The 16165-nt window shown below is 36.6% G+C and overlaps 1 protein-coding gene across 1 annotated transcript in view; it reads left to right on the plus strand.

The window, feature by feature from the left end:
- Window positions 1-4388: 4388 nt before the first annotated feature.
- Ostn (osteocrin) overlaps window positions 4389-16165 on the plus strand; it is a 19143-nt gene continuing 7366 nt past the window's right edge. Inside the window, exons 1-2 of the mRNA XM_013019406.1 lie at window positions 4389-4487; window positions 5904-6118. Coding sequence (XP_012874860.1) covers window positions 4389-4487; window positions 5904-6118 — 314 coding nt within the window. The remainder of the gene's footprint in view (window positions 4488-5903; window positions 6119-16165) is intronic.

Raw genomic sequence — 16165 nt, forward strand, 5'->3', positions numbered from 1 at the left:
ACTTATGAAATTCACTACCACCCAGAGGAATTACGGCTCAAAAATTATTCAGTAAGAGTGATTGAAAAGGTGTAAACACTTTCTCTTTGGTGAATTGACATTCTTTGAGGGCTCTTTTCATGATCTGGAGTGTACAGGGAGCGGAGGAAATTTGTAAATCATGATCTATATTTATCCACTATCAACAAAATAGGGAAATGGGGCTAAACCTGGTCTTTCCTTTCCTCCCTATAATTTCCTCTGTTTCTAATTTTGTAGCAATCAAGTTTCAACTGGTTAATCAAACGTTCTTTGTGCAGCAGGTGCCATGGTGCTTGTTTTCATTTGTGCACCAAGCGCCATATTTAGGAACGTGGCCTTTTGGTTTACTGATGGCATGGATGGCTTTAAACCATTAAATGCATGTGTTTAAACTCACCATTTATTTTTACATCTCCCTTTCTAAATAATCAGGATGTGGTTATCTGTTAGATGATATATTATGACATTTTTTTCCTATCTACACCCAAGCATAAAAATATACGCTTCAGACATAATCATCAATATTGTAAACACCCATCATCCTGAGCCATTTATAAGGAAAGCTACAGAGATGAAAGGAGACCCAGTTAGTGAAATGTGCATAAAAATAGTAAAAGGAAATCCACATGGAAAGGCTGATAAAACTGGGCAATTTTGCCCTTTGCAACCTATTTTTAACTTAATATGAGAAACAAGGAAGGGAAAAAAAAACCAGCACAATTGTAGTTTATCTTTGATTAAATGAGAGCTATTTTTAAAAGATATAAGAAATATGAGTTCCTTTTTGAAAGTACAGTTTGGTTAATATATCTTGGTTTATGTGAAAAAAAAGTCAAAGAAATATAAGCAAAAATCGGGGAATATTTTATTGAAGAAGGGGCTGATTTCCAAAAAGAAAAGCTAATGCAGTTTTCATTAGGTATATTTATCAAATAATAATAGCTGTAGTATTTCTTCAGATTTGTGTATTTTCTCTATGTAGGGACATACTCATGGTTTTTGCTTCCTGATAACTGCTGACAATCTCAACTGAAATATCACTTTAGCCAGGACTGGTGGCTCATGTTTGTTTTAATCTTAGCTACTCAACAGTTTGTGATGTCAGGATCTCCATTCACAGCCAGCCCTGACAGGAAAGTCCAAGAGACTTTTATCTCCAATTAGCCACGAGAAAGGCAGATGTAGAGCCATGGTTCAACTGGTAGAGTACCAGCTTTGTGTGAAAAAGCTAAGTTAGATTGTGAGGCCCTGAGTTCAAGCCACAGTACTGTATACACACACACATGCACACACACACACATAAGATTTTAACAAAAGGAACATAGTATTAAACAGCTCCTCGAAAAACAATGGGACACAGAGATGTAATGATTAATGGACATATTTGACATGATTACAAAATAGACTAATTGGGGGCCTCAATGAACAAATAATTTAGGCTAAATGATGTGAAAATTAAAATAAATGTGGTAGACAATTTTACTGACTGCATTTTAACTCATATGTAGCATAGTTAACACAGATGCTCTTATGTATATAAAAGACTTGTTTCTTTATATTTTGGACATATGACATTGCTTACTAAAATCTACATTAAAATTTCACTGTAATAATTTTTAAGAAAGTGCCAGAAAGAAAATTTGAGGTCACATCAAACTGTATATAGGTATTAAAGAAATAGTAACACCACATTAGTGTTGTTTCACTTATACGTTATAAACACTATCTGACATAAAAGGGTCATTGCATCACTCCATTCAATCCTTTTCTTCTGAGGTAAGAATTACTTCACAAACAAGGAAAAGAAAGTTTCCATGGGTCAAATGATAATATCATAGCAAAACTAAAGCAAAATGTGGCTCAAAACCAATTCTATCCATTACCTACTGTTAATCCCCTCCTCGTTGCCCCAGCGATTTTCCTTCAGATCTTTTTTCTTTTTTCTTGAGCTAAGCCCTTCTGATTTTTTTAAGGAAATAGAAACCCATAACTGTGGTCCTCACCAGTAAGCCTGTTCTTTTATTATGCGGTGTTAAAAAGTTCTGGGTGGCTCATATCTGTAGTTCTAGCTACTCAAGAGGCTGATACATGAAGATAGTAGTTTCAAGCCAGCCCAGGCAGGAACACCCATAAAACTCTAATCTCTAGTTAACCACTACATTAGAAATGGAGCAGTGGCTCAAGTGGTAGAGCACCAAGCCTTGAGTGAAGAAGTTCAGGGGTAATGCCCAGAGTTCAAGGCCCAGAAATGGTGCACACACACACACACACACACACACACACACACACACACACACGGTTTAATGGTCAAACTGACAATCAGCAAGCCTAAATTATTTTTATAGATGAACCCTAATTGTCTAATATTTTTCTAATGTAACAAGCTTAGAATTTATAAAAGTCACGCCTTGCATTTGCCAATCAGTTACCAATATCATATTTTTTTTTCAGGTAAGGGGGAGGTTTATTCATGGTTCTGGCTGGCACCAGGCCACATTGGCCCTCCAAGAGACTGGGAAAAGAGAGCTGGGGGAAAGAGCTGGGAAAGATCTGGGAAAGGCCCAATATCATATTTTTGCATATTGACTACTTTTATGTTTGCTGTATAATTTTATTCACTTTTCTTTCTTCAGAGGTATAATCATGAATCAAGTTCTACTGGTTTATTTTTTAGTTACATGTATATATTCCAAAATACATGGAATTGCTTTGTCCATTTCCAATTGAGATAAATGGATTTAGTCATATATTTTCTTTATTTCCCTATCTATCCCCAAAATCTGCTTTCTTAAAATCTGCACATTATATATGTATGTACATTTATTTACTCTGACATTAAATACACTAATATTTATAAGTCCATAGTTTAAATATGCCCCAATTAAAAATCTACTATCTCATGAATATATCATATGGATTGATTCTTTTAAACAATGAGGTTTTGCCTTTTTAAGCACGTATCTCCTCAGAACATTATGGGTTTCTCAGGGATATATAACTAGAAATGAAGCATGTGTGTCATTGGTAGAATGTGAGCACATCCAACCTTCTCTTACTGCAAAATTTTCTGCAAATGATTGTATCCATTGTCAATTCCATCAACATTTTTTCTATCTTCTGTTTTTTTCATACCATCCTAATATTTGCAATGGGGGCTAGTATTTCATATGTTATGTCTAGAATGGTAGAACAATCATTCAAGTTTCATTTGCATTAAATAGCTCACAATGTACTGTGAAATGTTTATTTTCCATTCAGGTTTCTCCTTTTCTATGAAATGTTTATTTATAGCTTTGGCTCATTTTTATTTGTTACTTACTGACATGGTCAAAATACCATTGCTTTATTTTTATGGATGTGTATCTTCCCTACTTCATTTACTGTGTCTTTATCATACATAAGGAGTGACATTCATCAAGAAGCTCTTTACTCATAAATGGTATGGTGAGTTAAAATCCATTTGTACAACTGTTTAAAGATAATGAAAACTTGACAATTTTCTTCTATAAGATGTTCACTTGATTTTTTTCCTTGCTTTTTCTTTTGTTTGGTTTTCTTATAGTGCAGGGGCTTGAACCCAGCCCTATACACGTAGCAAGGAACCTAGTACTGAACTACATCTCCAGCCCCATGATTTTTTACCTTTCAAATTTGCTTAAAGAATCCTGACATAAGACAAGAATATCAAGGTGTTCTATTGAATATGTAATGTTTTCAGGGTTTTTAAAACTACTTTTATATGTACCTCATTCTTTCCAGCTCAGATCCTACCAAGCTTTATTCTCTCTATGCTTTGACAATTTTATATGTTCCCTTAGGAGCAGGAGGTAGTACTCACCATATAGGACAAAAAAAATAAGGTTATATGAACTGGATTTTTCACACACTGGATTCATTTTTGATAAAATATAATAATAGCTTACAAAAACTATCTAGGTTTCCATAAAAACAATTCTTAGAATTTATTCTGGAAGATTGACAGCTTTTATTGTCATACTCAGATTTGTAGAAAAGCATTCTGTGGGTAGAAGGAAAGCTTGGCCTCTAATAAGATTTCTTTATGGGTTTAGGTGTTTATATGTGTTTATTTGTATGTGTTTATATTGACAGTACCAGGGTTTGAACCCACACCTCCAACTTGTTTGATACACCAGGTGCTCTACCACTTGTGCCACACTTCCAGCCTGTTTTTTGCTGATTATGTTGGAGATGGAGTCTCACAGATTTTTCAGCCTCAGTCCTCTGGATCTCAGACTCCTGTTTAGTTAGGTTTACAGTAATAGCCACTGGACCCCAGCTGGAGCTTTTGTTTTGCATCTTTATATTCCAGACTAGTTTATGGTAATCCTGATGTATGTGAACCCTAGATGCTGGACTGGAGATTGGCAAGTGCACATATAATCCTGGCTGTGACTGTGGTGCTGTGGAGCTCAGCAAAAGGCCTCTCAATGGAAGTAGCAACAGAGGTAATAAAACCAGCTTATCTGACCACGTTTATATTTTTATAAACATAAGCCGTTTCTACCAGAGTCAGACAAGTAGGAAATGTCTTGGTAAAACAAAGTCCATTAGGTTTTGTTTGTTTGTTTGTTTTGTCGGTCGTGGGGCCTGAACTCTGGGCCTCCGCTCTTCAGTTCAAGGCTAGCACTCTACCACCTGAGCTACAGCACCATTTCCAGCTTTATTTTTCTGCTTATGTGGTGCTGAGGAATTGAACCTTGGGCCTTATGACTGCAAAGCAAGCACCACACCACCGGGCGACCTTCCCAGCCCGTACATTAGGTTTTGAGCGGTGCTTTAGGAGATAAAGTTTAGTCTCCTGCTCTTTAGGGTTGTTTCTAGTGATTGGAGCATTGTTCCTTCTGCAATTTCTATGTTGAGAGCAACACTGTGATTTATGGATGAATGTGGTTAACAAAGAAAGAATTGCCTAGCATCTTAGCTTTCCTGTGGGAATAATCTCAGGATCTTAGAAAAGAAGCAGTATTTCCTAGACTGCAAAATGATCAGGATTGTTAAGAGGAGCCATTGTTGGAAATTCCATTATTGGGCCTAGGAAAAGAAGAAGACTTTGCAAACTGGACATGTACACATTTATGACTTGAATAAATCACAGTGACAATATATATTACTAACAAAGAAGAAAACTTAGTTGGGACAATAAAGATATTGGGATAGCTCTTTCACATTTTAGATACTCATGAATATTTTTTAATAAATCACATAAATGGATGAGATGTTAAGTTCGTTGGGCACAGAGACTGGATTTATTCATTTTTCCTTCCCTTAAATCTAATGCATAGCTAACACATGGTGGGTTTTTAGGGGCCTGTGTCAATAAATAATGGATATGAGTGGTGACTGGAAAATAGCGATAAGTTTAGGGTTATTGTCTCAGAACTTATGCAATATTCATCAGAAAGTTATTGAGTACTTTCAGCAAGACACTCTGCTAGGTATTGAATGGAGCAAATAAAAGCTTAATGAGACAGCCATTGTCCTCAATTTATTATAATCTCATAAGAAATCCAAATATATTGTAACCAGTGTAGCATAAGGTAAGAGGTAATGAGTGGCATGAGGAAAGATTTCTAGCTGAAGGAAGGAGGCAGTTGTTACAGGGGCTAAGTCTGAAAGAATAAGCAGAGAATAAAGTCTTGAAACAAACTCAATCTGCAGGTGGTGTTTAGCTTTTCTCTTAGTTATACTCTACTGCTGTTTTTAGTCCCCCCCCAAATGTATCTTTCTCTCTGAAATGTAACTGCATGAGACATTATAAACTGTTGAACAATGGATGCCATCTAAAAAATGCCTAAGGTAGATGATTACGGGTATTGGGCATTTCTTTGTCTATACTAAAAGAATCTTTCTATGTCCTATAGGCTTTTGATTCTGGGCTCACAGATGTACAGTCACCACCCACACTCAGGGAAGAGAAACCAGCAACCAACCTGGCAGGAAAGCTCCTGTTGCTTGATGAACTAGTATCCCTGGAGAATGATGTGATTGAGACAAAGAAGAAGAGAAGCTTCTCTGGCTTTGGCTCTCCTCTGGACAGGCTCTCAGCTGGCTCTGTCGAACACAAAGGGAAACAGAGGTAAGTTTGTATTCTCTAATTCTTTTATTCTGTACTCTGTTGAGCATAATGCCTCAGAGAGTGACATGGCTGCTATAATTTGCATTTTCTTTCAGTCATAATGTTTTCTAAGGAAGATCTTGTTGCATATAGACTTAAAAACAGTAACTAAAAGATGTTTTTGCATGTGGAATCAGGGGAAGTATTAATAGTGAGATAATCTGGCCAAGAGCATTCTGTTCAGTGGGCGTAAGTGGTAAAGCATTTTAAGTTTGATCCTTAATACGGAGCATAGCAAAATGTAACTCAATTCATTTTCCTATAGCAAGAAGTAGTAAAGGATATGCACCATCTCTGAATATAAAGGAAATGTAAATCCAAACAACATTGAGATTCCACCTCACCCCAGTTAGAATGACCATCATCAAGACAGCAAATGATAACAGGTTCTGTCAGGGATGCAGCCAAAAAAAAAGCCCTAATAAAATGTTGACAGGAATTTAAGCATGTTTAACCACTCTGGAAAGCAGCATAGAGGCTCCTCAAAAAAGTAAACAGAACTACCATATAAATAAGCAATTCCATTCCTGAATATTTATTCAAAAGATTATATACTAGGATACAGTAAAGCCACCACCACAGCCATGTTCATTGCAGGACTATTCACCATAGCCAAGGTACGAAATCTGCCCAGAGGCCTCTCAATAGATGAATGGATCAAGAAAATGTGCTGTATAAGCAAATCGATTATTACTCTTCCATTAGATAAAATGATGTTGTATCATTTGTAGAGAAACAGAAAGACCTGGAGAAAATTATGTCAAGTGAAGTAAATTAGACTCAGAGAGATAAATGATCCATGTTTTCCCTTATATGTAGAAGCTAGATTCAGCTTAAAATTTCACAAGTGAATACATTGGGTGGCAAACAAGTGTATACAAATGTATTAACTGAAATATAGTATATTCAAGAGAGATCTTAAATGGTGCCTTAGAAAGGCAAAATCAATCAACAAAATAAAACACCAGGAATTGGGTACTTGAAAGGGGCGGGTTGGGGTCAAAAGAAAAGGGGTAGACAAATGAAGAGGAGATTTGGGGAAGAATGCAGTAAAGAATCCAATGTATATCCTACAAAGTTAAGAGGAGTGCAAAAAGGATTGATGAGAGACAGATAGGTGACGTTGACCCAGATTTTTTTTTCATAAACTGCATTATTAAACGACAACTCCATTTTTTTCAGTCGTGGGGCTTGAACTCTGGGCTTGGGCGCTGTCCCTCAGCTCTTCAGCTCCAGGCGAGCGCTCTACCTCTTGAGCCACAGCGCCACTTCCAGTTTTCTAGTGGTTTATTGGAGATCAGAGTCTCACGGACTTTTCTGCCTGGGCTGGCTTTGAACCATGATCCTCAGATCTCAGCCTCCTGAGTAGCTAGGATTACAGGCGTGAGCCACCAGAACCCAGCTGGCAACTCCTTTATACAGCTACTTAAAGATAATTTTAAGTGTTCTGATAGAAAAGAAAAAAGAAAAAAACAATGATATGTTCAGAATATAATGTGTGCTTAAGAGAAATAACTGTTCTTTTCTAGACTTGTACAAATTATCTTATCTTCACTGATATTCAGCTCACTTCTCTATAACATGGTTGTAATTATTGAACTATAAAAATACCTGGTGGGTGCTCGCTTCAGCAGCACATATACTAAAATTGGAATGATACAGAGAAGATTAGCATGGCCCCTGCACAAGGATGACATGCAAATTCATGAAGCATTCCATATTTAATAATAATAATAATAATAAAAATATCTGGTGGTTCATGTCTGAGGTTTGAAGCCAGTCAAGGCAGGAATGTCCGTGAGACCCTTATGTCCAATTAACCACCCAAATGCCAGAACTAGAGCTGTATCTTGTGTGGTAAAATGCTAGCCTTCAACTAAATAGCTCAGGTCCTGAGTTCAAGCCCTATGACCAGGACCAAAATATAAGTATCAAATGAGATAATCAATCAGAAATGCTTTGTAATTTGCTAATCATTATAACAGAATGAAAATAAACATCTCTCCCTTAATGAAGGATTAAGAATTACTGAAAAACCAAAGTACCATAAAGCAGCCATCCCAAACTTAATTCATTTCCTCTCCCTCACTATCTATTCCTCATGTCGTATATTTCATATTAGTAGTGACACAAAATCCTGCCTGATTACAGTATTGAAATCTCTTAAGAATTTACAAAAATGTCTTTCACTTACTCATTTTCTTAGTTTTCACTAATTTCCCTAAATCCTATTTTTTATATCATCTAGAAGATCTTCCTGCATTATGACCTTCCTGATTCTGTCCTAGATTATTTTTTTCACATTTGTTCTTTCTTTCTTCCCTCCTCTCTACCTGTGCCATTCTCACAATCCTCTTCATGAAGCATGATCATCTGCAGCAAAAGCTATGAAATATTATTTATTGCTTACAATACATAAGTCAAAAGCCTTAACAAGTTTTGCAAAGAATCTCATGGCCTGCCCCTCACTTTTACTTGATCATCTGCATATCCTTTGCCAAGGATGACTTGATTTACTTGGGGATTGGGGGTTTGTCATTCTGGTTTGTGGTTCCAAGAATTGGCTACATTCACTGAATATTGGGACACATAAATCAACTTTCCAGTCTTCTGTTTTAAGAGATTGTCAAAGCTAAACTAAGAATAAGACTATTCACCATATATTATAATTTATCTAATCTGTACTTGGAAAGTAATTTTACATTCTAGCTTCAGAGTCTAATTACATGACTACAGATTAGTTCCACATTCTAGATACTACGTTGGAGTTTTGTGAGAAACAAAAGAAATATATAGCATATCTCTCAAAAAATAAAATACTAATAAGAAATAGAAATGTTAAAATAGATTGAAATAAGAAATAAGAAGAAATGTATGATTATAAAGCAATCTATAAAGAAGGCTATTATCCAAGCAACAAATAGAATTTCAGAAGAAAAAAATTGCACTTTTTAAAATAAATTTCATATCTTTTCTCATAGCTCTTGTATCATGGTCAAATCACTTCTGAATCAATATTCAAATTCTCTATATAAATATTCATACATGATTTATATTAGAAGAGACAACATGGATACCAAATATCAATTGCAAAATTATATTTATATGTATATAATCTACATTGAAATTTTACCCTAATAATTTATTTAGGAAGTGTTATACAGAGGAAGGTTACCTTAGGAGATTTTATATGGTTCCCTGTATATCTATATCTACCTATCTATCAATTGATCGATCTGTATATTATTAAACTTTGTTGTTAAGAAATAAAGAAAAATTGGTAATTTTGTGTGTATGGCAGTATTGAAGCTTGAACTCAGGGCCTGGTACAGTCTCTTAGCTTTATCAGTCAAGGATGGAGCTCTACCACTTGAGCCAGCGCTCCAATTCCAGCTTGTAGGTGGTAAATTAGGGATCAAAGTCTCACAGACTTTCCTACACAGATTGGGTACAAACCAGGATCTTTAGATCTCAGCCTCCTGAGTAGCATTGATTACAAATATGAACCACTGGTACACAACAGATATCCATACACAGAGTCTTTAAAACTAGCACACACATTCAACAATTTAGTAAATACCATTCTATGAGCAGTATCAGATATCAGATATCAAATGCCTTGAGAAATGCCATCTTAAGCATTACCCAAAGCGAAGTGAAGGGGTAGCTTTAAGGAAGACAGCAACATTTTTAAAAACATAACTAATCAAACACTCAAGCACAGTGAAATGAACATATAAAACTTAGAAATTATTGTATTGTTTTATGGCCAGTAATTGGAAATAAGAACCATCAAAATGAGAACAGGCAGATATTGCCTTAATATTATCTACCTGTATGTGTGTGTTTTGGTGTTTATTTCAGCCTAAAGCCTATCTGTTATTGATGGTGGAATATACCAGAGATTTGTTAAAGTAAGGAACAAAAATTAATGCCTGTTTCTTCCACTACAATTTAGAAATCTACTTAGTCAAGAAAAGACATTTAGAAGCATACTAATTTGGACATATTAAAACTGTAAAAGCCTGAAAGAAAAGAAATTTTCATGTGTTTCTCATCAAATTTCCTCCTTTTCAGACTGCCCTCTTACTCATAGAGAAAGGTAACAATCCAATATCTATTTTCTACGTCCTCACTCACTTGTCTGTCAATAATCTTTCTCTGTGTCAGGAGTCATAGTGGCATTTGATGAGCCCTATACCATTTTTCTCAGAAAAAAATCTTTTTTTCCCATAGGAGGCCGGTTCTAAAGATTGAACTCAGTTCTTGCACCATACCTGCACCATACCTGCGTACCAATTATTGTGCTGCTTATTTTGGAGATAGATTACACTATTTTTTTTTTTGAGATGGGATCTTGAGGACTTTTCTTCTCAGGTTGGTTTCAAACCTTGATCCTCCAGATTTCAGCTTCCTGTAGCTAGGTTTATAGCAAACAGTACTTGGCTTCAGAATATTATTTTTAAGAGTTCACAGATCACCAACAGGTCACAGAGTTATCAAAATATGTGAAAAAATTAATTTGTTACGTACTAACATATGTGCTTCTTTATTAATATATAAAGATGTAGAGATGGATGGAAACAATAATGATTACTGAACAACAACTTTAAGAAAAAGAAAAACAATACAAATTATCTACAGCAAACCGAAATGTAGCCTGAAAGTATTTCTGATTTCTAGTTACGATAAAGATCCAGGTCTAGCTAATCCTGTCACAATTTCTCTCCTCCATTCATAATTGAAGTGAGCTTCATGCCAGTTAATGAAACTAAAGGTGTAACCTTTCCCCAACCACATTTATAGACCCTTGATTTGGGGCTGGGAAGGTGGCTCAGTGGTAGTGTGCTTGCCTTGCATGCTTGAGGCCCTGGGTTCAATTCCTCAGCACCATATAAGCAAAAAGAAAAAAGCCGGAAGTGGTGCTGTGGCTCAAGTGGTAGAGTGCTAGCCTTGAGCTGAAGAGCTGAGGGACAGCGCCCAGGCCTAGAGTTCAGGCCCCACAACCGGACCCCCCCCAAAAAAAAAGAAAAAGAAAAAAAATAGACCCTTGATTTATGCCAGATGAAAACATCATGAATTACCAGCATAAAAGTGTATTACTTTATACTCAGTTACTGCGAGATATTCAGGAAGGAACAACAACTTGAATCTACTTTTGGAAAGATCCACAAAGAGATGAAAACAAGTATGAATGACTAGAAACACAAAAAGCTTAACAGGGCACTGTCTACCCTAGACCATATTAAAAGGATGCAAGAAATGACCAACTGTTAAATAACACAGCAGGTTGCATTTTCATATAAATATAGCACAAGGTTTATTGTCAGATACCTGTGGAAATTACTTCAATTCTTAAGGTGAAAGTTGACAATACTTTAAAGTCTAAAATATTTTTCTCATTTGGTTCACTAGTTTAGTATCTGAAGTTAAAGAACCTTCAGCCTATTAATGCAGATGAGTAGAAGCAAGTATGATTATATTCATAGCAAAATTGTACCTCATATCTGAATGACCTTTTAATGAGGATTGGCTTAGTACTTTTCTAAAACATCTTTTTTTTACATAATACTGATGCTGCAAATAACAAACAACAGTAATAATATTCTAAACGTGAATTTAATTACTGTGAAAGAATTCCAAAATTTGTTGCTTCAGTTCTCCCATTAATATTGTGAAGTCTGCAAAGAAAAGAGAGTATTAATCTATTGGTCAGAGTTCCATTTCAAGAAAACAGATAGGCATTTCCGAAAGAGGAACTTTGAGAAGGGTTGAATCCAAGAAGTGGATGCCACAACACTGAAGGAAGGACCCTGAAGCAATGATCAGTATAAAAGTTTCTGGAAACCAGAAAGTTCTCAAGAGTGACATGCCTTGAGAAGTAGTTGAGGCTTCATAGAGAGTATGACCGACTGGAAATGGTATCTTAGGAAGCTGGGGAGGGAAGGAAAAAAGTATTCTGAGAGTATCTCTCTCTTGTGATTTGGGGGTGTTAGAGTAGTATGAACTCAGGGCCTCATGCTTGCTGGGCTGTTGTTCTATCACTTGAACCACATCTCCATCTCTGCTCTTTGCTAATTAATTCAGAGGTGAAATCTAGGAAATGTTTTCACCTGCATTGACTTCAAACCATGATATTTTGGTTCTCAATTTCCTGAGTGATGATTAGTGTATGCATGAGCCATCTATACCCAGCGCTACCAGTCTCTTGCCAAGGCTGCCTATTGTTTAACCCAAGCCAGGAGACAGGAATTTTTTATATGATCCAAAAATACCATCCTCTTGGGGTCAAAAGTAGGATGAGAAAAGGTAAACAGATAAATTTGTATAGCGAATGGAAGACAGCCAACAGGTTTATATACATTGTACAGACCTGCACTTAGCTCCAACCTGTTGCTAGTTCAACCACTTAACTGAAATAGAAAAAAGCCATAAGAACTAATCAAGAGGAACAATTCTATACCCATCCACAAGTTATCAAATCCAGCTGGAGAGGAGTTGTTTCCTAGTTTTTGAATGAAGTGAAAAGCAAATCACTGAAGGATGATTGGATACATGAAAATTGTAAGAATCTACTTTCTCACTATTTCTCAAAAATAAACCATAATTCAGTAATTGGTCATTCTTATAGCCTAAACCACGACTATTATTCAAGCTTTTGGTTCCTCAGCTCACGCTCATTTAAAACCAGGAAATTTCAGTGGGCAGAGAGCTGTGGCCAGTTTATTGTCAACAGGGGTCTGCCTTTTGTCTCCTCCAGAACTGGCACTGGTGGTAACCTTTCACTCAGCTGCAATATTCGGACTGTAAAATTTTACCTTACATGTTACTATTTTCCTATTGTGATGTGGTTTTAGGTAGGAACTGGCCCCTTGGTAAATATCCAAAGCTGACTTTTTATCATGACATGTTTGGTGTTCATCACTTCCTTTCCATTGGGAGCATTGTAATCAGCATCCTGGCCCCCAGCAGCTGCATCTCTGACAGGGCTGTGGTGCCCTACATCTTCATGCCGTCTTCTTGGCTTCTTTCTGTATTTTGCCCCAATATCAGAGTCCCACTGAGTTCACTCCATCCATCACACTGGGCCTTGTGACAAGGTCCCTATTAGGATTAAGATAGGCCCAGGCTATTCACATGCCCCATATCTTTGGCTTTGGTTGCTCAGAATAAAACCATTCCTTATGTGGTCATCTCTTTACATTTCCACAGCTCAATGCCTATCAGATTTTGTAGACAGTATTTATTTTCTCAGGTCTGTCAGGTGTCCCCAGTAGTCTGTTTGAAGCCATCCACTCTCCCGCACCCCCCAACTCCCAGTTAAAAGGCAGAAGAAAAATGTTATTTGTCTTAAATAATAACCTACTTCTAAGATCCTAAGAAATTCCTTTATTGTGACCTGGGAAACATCAACCTTATTGAGTTAGGGTTGGGAAAAAAAGAAACATGTAGCAAACTCCTTTTCAAATACCACATAGACCTAGCATCACACATAAGGATGCAACTAGTGACTTATTTTTTAATTCCTCTGATCTTTTTTAGACACCACCAAAACTTAAAAAGGAAAATCCTATTTTAACATTCTGATTCATTCTTTTTTTTCAATTTCACAGCTCCTTAGTCTCACAGACATTATGAGTCCCTGTTCTGTTGTTGTTAGTTTGGTTTTGGTGTTGATCCTTGGGCTTCAGTTTAGGGCCTATGCACTGTCCCTGAGCTTATTTGTTCAAGGCTGACACAGTACCACTTGAACAAGAGCTCCACTTCCAGATCTTTTGGTGATTAATTGGATATAAGAGTCTCATAAACTTTCCTGCCAGACTGGCTTTGAACCAAGATCCTCAGATCTCATCCTCCTGAGTAGCTAGCTTTACAGGTATGAGCCATAGTTCCCAGCTATGAGTCTCATTATCGGTGTATCCTCAGAGAGATAAAAGGCATTCCCTGAGTCTTCTACCCACAAAGCATACATCAAATCATTTAACTACAAGTCTAATAACTTCCCCTTTCAACCTATTCCCCATAAAGAACTTAAAATTCTGTATTATGAAGATGCTTATCAGGACACATTTGAGAATAGTGGTATCAAGTTCAATTTGTCAGATATACTTGTCTTTCATGATGACAATCCCAAAGACTAAGACAAAAACCTTAACATTTTTTTTCCTTTCAATTCTCTGTGAAGCAGTGTGGCAGCCAGGCCAGCCTGCACATCTCATGGTTTTTATTCATTCTTCACTGACCTTATGTGCAATGCCCCAAGGTGGTAGTTCAAACTGGGCTCTGTTTCAGATGTGAGCAGCAGGAAAGGATTCAGAGTTGGGTGCCCTTTTTGCATGCCTCCTTCTTCTTAGTTAACAAGCCTGGCGAGGCAATGGGAAAGGCCCTTAGGCATAATGATCTCAGGCCATTCTTGCCAGTAAAAACTACTTGCTATTGCCAACTTCTCCTCACCTCAATTCAGCAGCACCTGATGAGACAGTTCTTTTATGTTTTCCCCCTGCCCAACCTATTGATGAAAATAAATTTAAACCATTCTCCTAAAAGAGAAATTACATAGGATTCCATACATAGGATTATAATGCATATTACCCATCTTCCAAAAGGAAAAGTCTGTAAGGTATTTTTGTCTAGATCCACCTATTGAATAGTAGTTTTAAAACTTTCCCAAAGATCTTCAAGTAGGTTCATGAGCCAAGTGAATGTATGTCCCTTCTGTACTATACTACAACTCTGTAGCATCTTCAGTGAACCTGGCCCCAGGTTCCTTAATAGTTACTTAGATCTCATTTTATTCCAGTGCTGAGGATTTCTTTCTGAACGACTGTGTATATGGCCCATTCCTAGGGATTATAATTCACACACACTCACACACACACACACACACACACACACACACACACACATACACACACAAAACCTAATAGTCTACTTTAAATTTAATTACCATTCTGTGGAGTTTATTTCCTTCTTATCTTTTGCAAGGTCTTGCTGAGATTTTTTTTTCATTTTAATTGGCTTACACATACACTATGTGACAAATCTGAGTAATTTAAGACAACTGTATGCATTCTTTATTATCATAGCGTTACTCTAGGGTTACGATGAATTTGTTTATCAGGGCTGTTGTCATTGGAATACTATGCTAGGGATGGAGTATCCACTTCCAAATCTGGGTTCCTCACTGGTTATTGGCAGGAGTTCCTCTCTTTGCCATGTAAATTGCTTTATAGGGTAGTTAGACTGTACTTAGGAAATGGCTGCTGGCTCCTCTCTCTTCATCCACCAGCTAATGATCCAACAAAGCTAGGTAGAAGTTCTTACAGCTTTTATTTCTTTGCTTGCAGTCATTTCCACAGCATTCTTGGTTACACTGTCAGCTCTGTCCAGGAGACTTAATGGTGGCAGGATTATGGCCATACTGGAATCTGATTCTGTACTAATGTCCTCATATACACTTTATACTATTATCTAGTTCCCTGATTTCCTGAACTAAATTACTGAACCAGTGAAAGGAACATTCTGTATTAGCAGCACTCTGCTTCTCTTTTTGGACAACACACACACACACACACACACACACACACACACACACACACACACACACCAAGAAAAGAAAGTTACACTTTGACAACATTAATAATCATAAGTATAAAATTTCTACAAGAGGTAGCAAAAGAAAATCCATTAATATATTATAAAGGCAATGTATATTCGTGGGTTTGCCATAAAAATAATACATAATGTTGGTGTACTTTAGAAAATTAATGGAATTAACAAACCAAAGAAATAAGCTACATATCTCAATAGGTAGAAAAAAAAGTATTCAGTAAATTAATAACAAAAGCAAGCTTATTATCATTAATATCAATTACAGGGCCTTCTGTAGTCAAGTAAAGGACACCTATTAAAAACACCAACACATTTTCTTAAACTTACCACAAATCTAACTAGGTCCTTTGCTCTCTCTCTCTCTCTCTCTCTCTCTCTCTCTCTCTCTCTCTCTCT

This window comes from Dipodomys ordii, unplaced genomic scaffold (genome assembly GCF_000151885.1).
Source record: "Dipodomys ordii isolate 6190 unplaced genomic scaffold, Dord_2.0 Scaffold45, whole genome shotgun sequence".
NCBI lineage: Eukaryota > Metazoa > Chordata > Mammalia > Rodentia > Heteromyidae > Dipodomys > Dipodomys ordii.